Raw genomic sequence first — 9,534 nt, 5'->3', positions numbered from 1 at the left:
ATTGTCAAAAAGTACCCCTGGAATGGTTCCTTATATTCGTTTGGATTTGTCACTAAGGTTCCGTGTCATAGCCCATGGAAAATAGGTGCGTCTCAAGAGGCCTAACTGGCATCATAGATTTATGTGTGTGAAATCAATTCTAGGCCTCTGGCCCACTTTTTCTTGAGAATAGTTTGTCAATGAGCAATGTGCTATGTGACCAGGCTGCTTCATATCCTTTGTGAAACTGTCAAGGTATAAATCGTTAATTAAATATATACGAACAAAGATCAAGATAAGATGTGCTTTAATGGGTGAGTAAACTCAGGGGGCTTATTAACAGTTGCATTTCCTCAAGCTTTTTCAGAAACAGGCATTTCTCAACCCACATTTTCAGTAAGGAACTGATCTGAGGTGCAAGCTAATTACATAGTTTAATGAGGCTGAAGAGTTGGGCCTGGGAGATTTTCTGACCTTAAATGTGCAGTGCAGGTGGCCCATGTAATCTTGGGTCTTCTCTCAAAGACAATAGAGAACCTGAACATTCAGTGTTGCTACTTTACACAGACTGAGCAAAAGGTGCAGTTACGGGTACAAGATGGCATTGTTAAAGCTATGGTCTTTAGCTTCAGACAGACTTATGATCAGTCAATTGTAAATACACAGCCAGAGAAACAACTGGGAAACTTAGCCACTTCCAAAATAAATGCTGGTTTCTTTATGTGTGCACAGGCCATCTTGGCAGATAACATTAGCTTTGAATGGTAAGCAGTTAGTGCCTCAGAGCTTATAGACACAAAAGAAAGTAAACACATGACATTCCAGAAAGCACCTTCTCGCTCATATGTCTAATGCTACTATTGGAGAAGTGACCATTAATAATAGTTGCTTTTGTGGGGTGGGGAGAGGGACATGGGAGATGAAGCTCTTGCTTTGTTTTGGGAGTTAGATGTATCAAGTTCTTTGTACTCAGAAATATTTATTGTATCTAAGGTAGTCACAGAGGAAATTCTGTTTTCCATCGGAGGTGCAGTGTGGAACAAACATCAATCTTAGAGTAAAACAAACAAACAAACAAAAAAAACAGTTCAGAGCCCAGGCTAGCTGAGCCTGTTTCCTCATCTGTAAAATGAAAATAATAGCACCTGCCCTACCTATCTCCTGGGGTTTCTGTTGAAGATTAAGTAAGATGAAGTGTGTGAAAATACTTTGGAAATTATGTAAAATATCAGTATTTTAAGCAGATATGATTTTCCCGAAATCTTTGAGTTCTTCTTCAGATTCCATGATTATACTCTCTCCATAATCCTAATAATCAAATTCTCCCTGAAACACTGGAAAAATCTCAAATCAACAGAAATTCCCACTAACGCAGCTCACCCTATAATACTCCTCAGTCAGTGATCGTTGTCAGTGGGTCTGCCGAAAGCATCACTGCCAGTTGCTTCATAAGCTTGAGAAATGTGTCGATAGCTTCTGAAGGAAGGGCATCACAATGATATGAATGCGTAGGCCTGGGTTCTTGTTTTTTTTTTTTTAATTAAATATTTACATTTACATTGATTTGGCAACAGTAGGTACTGCAAATTTAACACGCTGCTTGCTTTGTTACAGAAATTTATTAGCACCAGCTCATGGTTTAAATGATCTAGAACTATAAAGTTAAAGTATGCTTATATTCTTGGCTGTATTAGAAATGAATGCAGACAGAAATGAAGTAATCCTCGTTTTTAGCACTCCTTGGAAAGAGGTCAAGTAATTATCATATAGCTTCTTAAGTTTGCTGACAACAAATATACGTTATGATTTTGTTAAGGAATAAATTGAAAAGAACCTCGAAAGCCACACACAGACGGTCCTTTATCGCTGTCCACTGGAGAAAGCAGAACTGCTCCTGAGTCCATGTTCACGGGCCAGATGACACTCAGGGCCTCTTCTTTCTCATGCTTTCTCAGCAGCCGCTACTCCTGCCTTACCTCTCTCCTTCCTCTCCTGTCGTAGTCTGCGGCCTTGTTCTAACCAAAGCCCTAAGGGGAATGGTGATCAAATCGAGGCAGGGAGAACAATTTTAACCATTTATATTTCTCTTTCCCTGACCCAAAGTCCAGTCTTGAGGAAGACATGGAGGTCGTGACTCAATTACGCACACCCAAGTTTTGCTGATCCCTTATTCTTATCTTGTGCTAATCACTTGGCCTTTGCTAGATGACCGACTTGGTGACCAGAAGGCTCAAGGATCACTTAAATCATATAATTTTAAAATGTTTTTGTACTTTTTCTTCTGGTTGTATAAAAATAATTTTTTTTTTAAAAAAAGTCTGTCCTTTAGTTAATGTTCACATTTGCACAGAAATGATTTTTCTTTCTCAATATATGGATATTTAAGCAGACAATGTGCCTTGGCTTTATGTAGTAATTTCTTAATCCCTTTAGTTTAGGTAGTAATTTCTGAATCCCTTTTTTTAGTATAGTTCTGTGTTTTCAAAGGGAGAGGCAGCTGTGAATTTCTTACCTTGGGGCCTCCATTCCCTCACGGCTTCACTTTCAGGTGACCAACTCTTACCTCTCTTGATCCTGCATCTCACCTTTATAAGCTACAGAAGCCAGAAACCAGTAGATTAGGCCATGATTTTTTACCCCTTTTAAATTTTTCCCCCAGCTTTTTATTTCGAAATTTTTCAAACCTATAAAAAAATTACAAAAATTATAGTAAAATAAATACAGTCTTCATGTAGATCCACCAGTTGTTACTATTTTGCCATATTTGCCTTTTCTCAAGAGCTCTACCTGTAGATTTTGCTGAACTATTGGAAATGGTAAATAGATGCTTATTTACTAAATACTTCAGCGTGCACCATCTAAAAATGATTCTTCCTACCTAACCACAACACACCACTATTAAACTAAGAAAAGCAGTAACCATACAATAAACAATATATTTCACTTTTAAAGTTCTCCAGAAATTCCAAGAATGCCTTTCATAACTTTTTTCCTCTTAGAATCCAATCAAGGATTGGAAACACATTTCATATAGTGTCCTATCTCTTTAGTTTCGTAATCTGGGATCGTTCCCCTGCCTTTTGCTGACATCGACCCACTCATATGGAAGCAGTTTTATGTCATTGACTGATTCCTAATGAACCAATTTCTCACTGACAAGCTCCTGGGTTGCCCTCTTTTAGTGAGGGGTTGGAGTCTCCTCACGTCAGGGCCAGACTAGAAATCTTAACATGGTTAAGCCTGGATATAGTTAAAATCTGTGTGACGGCTTCAGTCACTTCAGCAACAGACCATGAAGGAAAATGTTGTGAAAGATGCATTTATGCTTAATGTTTCAGCACAAACAGCCAAGGTGACCTGCTTCCTGCCCTGACCTTGTGGCAATGTGTGTTTGCTACTTCAGCACCATCCTCAGGCATTTTGTCCTGGGAATTCTGAATGGGATTCAGTCCTTGGACATGAAAAGTAAATTTACCTGACGTATACTGGTATGAATGTTTGTGACAGTTTTTGTGCTGATTGATTTCAAAGGGCATGTTTTCTCAAGCTAGCCCCTGCCGCTTTCCGAATCCACACTTCAATTTTTAAAAAATCTTCCACGGGTATGGTCTATCTAAACTGATCTGCAGACCCTCTGAATCATACGTTTCTCCTGACTGTCAGCCTGAGATCTCCGTCCATATGTTGTGGACACTTTCTATTTGAAATTTTTCTTTAATTGCCCTGATGCTGTCATCTGCTAGGGCCTATAGTTTGTTATCAGCCAATTCCGCACACTTAAGGCCCTCAAACAAACATGTGCTTACCACGTTTCTGGCACTGTTTGTAAAGATTGTCGGGATCAAATGAGATAGTAAAACCGTGATGTGCAGGCACCATTAATCCCATAACACAGGAGAAAACCGATTCACTCAGATTAAGCAACTTGCCCAATGCCACATGGCTAGTAAGTGGCAGAGCTAGGGTTTAAACCCTGGCAATTCGATTCTAGAACCTGCACACTTCATCGTCTTATAAGATGCCACTAAACAGTTACTGCATGTCTTTTAAGAAATCTTAGATGCTGTTTTAGAGGCAGATGGTGTGCTGCTGAAATATTGGTTTTGATGTCCTTACTAAACTATTGGTCCATTTGTGAGATTTAAATCTCAGAACAGTGATACTAGTAAGAAGTCTACCTTCTGTAATCTCACATCTCCATCAAGTGTTCTAGTTTAGGTCAAGTTTTGTTCTTAAAGGACCCTCATTTTAACAACTTCAGGGGATCTCCTGTTATCCTTCTGTCTGGACTCTGGTTTGCTTCACTTTCAAATGAAAGTCTTTTAGGGCACAGACTCAGGGAGTAGGAGGGTAGAAAGAAAATGTTTTATTCTCCAGAGCAGCTTGTGAGAAAACTAGTAAATTAATTGCCATTATTTCTTGTCACTAAAAGATGAGTTCTTAAATAGATAGTAAGGATAAGCAGGTCTCCAACAAACTGTCTTTTCTTTTTCTGGTCAAATGGATCAGAATTGTCCTCGTCATAAATTATAGCTGTGTGACACCTGCAGGAACTCCTAAGAAATAAAAACACCAACTGAGAAGAAAGAACCAAAATATCAACACTGAACCAGAATGCCTCTGACCAACCATAAAAGAGAACCATTAAATGGCCAATAAATGTGTAGTGCTAGTTGTAATTATTGTATATTTTCAAATAACATTAAAAAAAATCTCTAAGTACTTTTCGTACTTTAATACTACACTTGTTATGATTGCTGAACTCTCCTTCAAAAAGATGATCTGATTATGTTTGATTTCTCTCCCAAGGGACCAAAAAGGGAAGTTCTCAGCTTTTTATAGTATGAGGCCTCTAGAGATTTTCACTTTGGGGATTTAAAAGTTTCCCGTCTCAACATGAAAAAAGACTAGAGGGGAACATAAGGAAATTATGATGGTTGGGACAGGAGAATTATGGCCAGTTTTTAAAACTCAGTTTTTTAAACTTCTTATAATTTTACCATTTACAGCTTAAAAATGAAAATTTTTAGAGGCAAGGGAATGGATTCATCAGTCTCTGATCTGGGAATGGAGTGGGAGGAAGGTAGAGCTTCCAGAGGAGAAAGCAGAGGCATTTCCTACAATCTTGTTTTGGTTGATGGTTAGTGATTAATGAGACAAGCCGCTCTGCTTCTCTGAGAGTCTCGACTGCCTTGAAATCAAAAATGAAGAAAAGAAAATATATTCTAATTCAATGCAACCTCAGATGTTTCCTTTCCTTTCTTTCAATTGAAAAAAAGAAGTCCCTGAGCAAACAGAAGAATCCTGATTTAGAAAACGAGCTCCCCAAGCCTCTCCACTCACCTATTCAGGAAGAAATAAAAGGGAAACTAACATCTACATTTCTCAGGTATCATTTCAAAACATTAGTGCCATGGGGGCAAATGTGTAAGCAAATCAAATCCCTTCTTCCCATGCTGTCGGAAGAGTATAACATGAAGCTAGTGTTTGGTTTTGATCTCAGCACTTTCTTGTACAGAAATGCTCCAAAAAGGTCCATCTACTCAAGAATTGATCTAAAAAGTTGGATTCTTTCCAGACCCCACCCCAGATGGCACTTTGTAGACCAGCTGCAGACCTTTCTATCAATACTGGAAAACAACTCCATTTGATCTCTGAAGCAGTGGCGATCCTGGTTCCAACTGGACTTCCTTAGCCGTTCATTTATCCGGTCATTTTTCATTCATTCAGCAATGTTTATTAGTCATCTGCTATGTATGTGCCAGGCACTACACTAGGAGCTGCAAGCACAGATGTACACAATGCCTTGCCAACAGGAAACCCTACAGTTTGAGTAAGTGATAGGGAAGGGGTTGCAGAAGTACTATGGGAGTACAAAAGGGAGAGTAACTCCAGCTGGTAAGGGAAGGGATAGGACTGAGGGAGAAGAAAGGTAAGAAAGGAGTTGGATGGAAGGGGCTTTTGGTTGAGCCTTGAAAAGGCGGGTGGAAGTTGGCCTCTTTGATCAAGTAGACTAGGGACTAGCCATTCAGAAGAAAGACCTTGCATTAAAGATGTCAAGGCAGATGGTTGGCTCCTTTTGGAACCAACACATAAGAATGGCTAGAGCCACGTGTATGGGATTGCGGGAGGCTCACGGCAGGAAGCGGACTGTCCATGAGAGGTCTAGTGCGCCATGCTGAGGGCTTGGGTTCCAGTTTGATGCCATGAAGAGCCATTGCAGGATAAGCAGTGGAGCCACGTGGTCCGATTCACATACGACTGACTAACCCACAAATAATGGAAAGTTTATCAAACATGTGTCTTTTGGACTTCATTTTTTCAAATGATGAAAGTGATGTCAGACAAAGTGACTTTCTTGGCAATATGATCAGTTAGGGATTTACGTTTGTTTCAGCTGACTAAATGTCAGGCTCAGAATAGGCATTCAGTGCCTATTTGTCGAATGAATAAGTGAGAAAATGAAGAGTTAAGCCTTTCTGTGGGATGGTCGTTTGCACAATGGAGAAGTATCTGAATTTTTAAAAATTCAAACCCAGATTTACATATGAGTCTGGTCATCTTGGGAAGGTTAGAGTTGCAGGTGGCAGTGCTGGCTGCTGCTTTCAATTTGGTCTCGTAGCTGTGGTTTAACCAGTCTTTGAGGTACAGTTCCTGGTTCCTGATGTCGGACAGGCCTGCGTTCCAGCACATTACTGGACTGCTGTTGGTGTCGGCATGTGTTAGCGCATCCTGAAAAGGCCTCCTCTGCTCACCTTGCTTGAGATTGCCCCCCTTTACTTACCACATGGCAAGTATTTAGGTGCTTAAAGATTGACTGCCTCCTGAATCTATCTGGACGTTCGCTGCCTCACTCTCAGCAGCTTTCAAACTCTGATGGGCCTCAGAATCACCAAGGGAGCCTGATAAATGCAGATCTCAGGCTTTGCCCCTAGAGTTTGATTTAGGAGACGGGTCTAAGGGATTGGCAGTTTTACAAGGATCTAGGTGATTCTGATGTGGGAATGACACTTCTCCCATTCCTGCCCGTTGAAGCTATACCTAATTTTCCAAGCTTTTCCTGCTTTTTCCTGAACTCCTACAGTATTTTGTGGCACTTATTGTCTGCTTTCTTGTCTTGTGAATCCTTTCGAATTGTAAGACTTCCTGATCCTTCAAGCAAACCCAGTTGGGCACTCTTATCACATCCCTGAGACTTGTGTCAAGCCCCGAGTGAGTTCCTGAATACAGATACTGAAATATTTGGAATTCAAGTTTTGTTTATTTTGTAGTGAGAAGAAAGAGGCCAAGCATCTCAGAATTCTTTAGCACACCTGATATTAGCGAGAACTTTGGGGAATGAAGGTAACCTTTGCAACTCTAATAGAAAAAAAAAAAATCTTGTTTAAATTACCCTTGCCTTGGCAATCAGGCTGTGAAAAGTAAGTAGTTTGTCCTTTGTGCATTTACTCTGGTATAAGCCAGAGACAGCCAGTGTTCATTGGAGAGGTTGATTTAAACCCTTCAAGAGCCTTGTCTTTCCTAAAGCATTGTATGAATATCTTCCAGGTTTATTGGTTGGTTTCATTCTCAGACTTTGTGCCATTGAGGTTATTTAAGGTGAGGTTCTCATCTAGCAGTTCTCTTAGGGGTCATTTGTGCTAAAATTGAGATTGAGTTACTCACCAAAGTACTTCTTCACTTAGGTTTTATTGTTTCAGTTTCCCTTCTTTTTTAAACCAAATAGTATTGGCTATCCATATTAAATCAGATTTTTGTCATCTTATACTCTCCTTTATGTAACAGGCCAGCTGTTGCAGATAGAGAGCTGGTAAATATAATGTTAAGATGATATTGAAGTTTTTCCCTTGCCCACAAGTGAACTAGACTATATTCTGTACAAATCTATGATTATTCTAGCTTTAAAAGCAGTAACAATTCCCTAGAAGGAAACCTAAAGAGCCAAGTTTAATAGCTCACTCACTCCTCAGAAAAAGCTCTTGCTTGCTTAACATGAAAGTGTTATCTTTGTAGAATTGACTCCAGATGACCTGAGAATTGATATTATTGAGGAATGGAAGGTTCTGGTTAGTGAAATGGTTCTGGAGGGAGAAGACCAGGTGGACTGTACTTGTCCGCATGGCAAACTCAGAATCCTTCTTCAGAACCCTATTCAGAAGTCAGCCCTAAAACTCTACATCTGTAAAGTTTTACCTGGTCCTTGGAAAAGTTAACCATTTCTTCTTTTATTCCATATCCATAATACCTGATCATATATGTCACAGCCTAGTGTAGTTATTTGTTTGCATGTTGTCTTCTCCACTAAATCAAAATCCCACTGCGTGTAGAGAGAGTGATCTATCTGTAAAGTCTAGCCACCTGGTTAAATGCTTGGATAAAGTAGTACTAAATAAGTATGTGGTATGAATGAATGAATGAGGATTCTGCCCTGAACCAATGGCATCAGTCAGAGATACTGCATTTGGGGGGTATTTTCTGAGAATTCCTGGCATTGCTAAATTTGAAGCATCGCCTTGTCATGACGAATTTCCCTAAAATATTGTTATAAGAATAAATGGTGAAAAAGACAAGTTCAGTATCTGCTTCTCCCTGGATTGCTCATGGCAACTGAGTGTTCCCAGCCTGTGGGACCCCTGATTTAAGGAACTAGATCTGAAGTTCTGCAGATTAGTGCTGTTAAATTCCTTTCCTGGGCTCATGAATTCCACAGAAGGCCTAGTCTCTGCCCTTCCTTTTCCAGATCACACCAACAGTGGCAGAGTTAGGGCTTGAAAGTTTTCCTTGGGGTATAATCTGGCTGGTCCGTGGATCCCAGTTTTCCTGACAAGACTTGTTGAGCACCGAGGACACTCACTGCAAAGGAGCTGTGTTCCATCAGCGTTCGAATAAAAGATTCAGGATATCTTACTTAGAAAACAATCTCCCTCCTGAGTTATATGTTTTATTGCTGTTACTTTTTTCCACTTTCCTTGCACTGAGAGTTTCGGCACCCTCTCTGTCAACCACCAACTACAATCTGAGTTTGTGTGATTGTGTGAATTAGCAAGATCGTCTTTCTAAAGCACTAGGAACTCAGAGCAAAGTATATAAATACTTTGGAAAAATAAGATCTACGTAGCCTAATGAGTCTTCAGTTTTTAAAAATCACATTCAAAAATAGTAAGTTAAATATTTGTGCTTAAATTGAAAGGGTTTTGGCTGGCAGTTAACTAGGAGCATTTTAAGCACAGAAGTGTTAGTCATATGAACGTTAGTCATCATGAACCATTAATCAGGTGGGAAAAGCAGCGTCATTTGTTTCCTTTTGTCATTCATTTGTCATCTTAAAAGACGACTTACTTTTCTACCTTTTCCTTCCTTTTAAAGGCAGAAACCTGTGGGTTCTTGTTGTGGGGCGGTCACCAAAGGAACACAGAATTGGGATTCCAGAGTTCAAATATGTGGCAAATATGCATGGAGATGAGGTATGTATGTGACTTGAATATCTGAAATGTCACCAAAGTTCCCCTCAGGCCTCTCAAGTTCTGTATAAATGCCAGGGAGGCAGCACAAATT

General features: G+C 39.8%; 1 protein-coding gene across 3 annotated transcripts in view; it reads left to right on the top strand.

Moving 5' to 3' along the window:
• CPM (carboxypeptidase M) overlaps window positions 1-9,534 on the top strand; it is a 59,488-nt gene that overhangs the window by 21,533 nt on the left and 28,421 nt on the right. For all 3 annotated transcript variants that reach the window (XM_023520676.1, XM_011373956.2, XM_011373964.2), the window contains exon 3: window positions 9,346-9,443. In XM_023520676.1, coding sequence (XP_023376444.1) covers window positions 9,346-9,443 — 98 coding nt within the window. The remainder of the gene's footprint in view (window positions 1-9,345; window positions 9,444-9,534) is intronic.

Source organism: Pteropus vampyrus, unplaced genomic scaffold (assembly GCF_000151845.1).
Source record: "Pteropus vampyrus isolate Shadow unplaced genomic scaffold, Pvam_2.0 Scaffold9, whole genome shotgun sequence".
NCBI lineage: Eukaryota > Metazoa > Chordata > Mammalia > Chiroptera > Pteropodidae > Pteropus > Pteropus vampyrus.
Note: the sequence above shows the minus strand (reverse complement) of the source record. Positions and strands in the feature narration are given on the sequence as shown.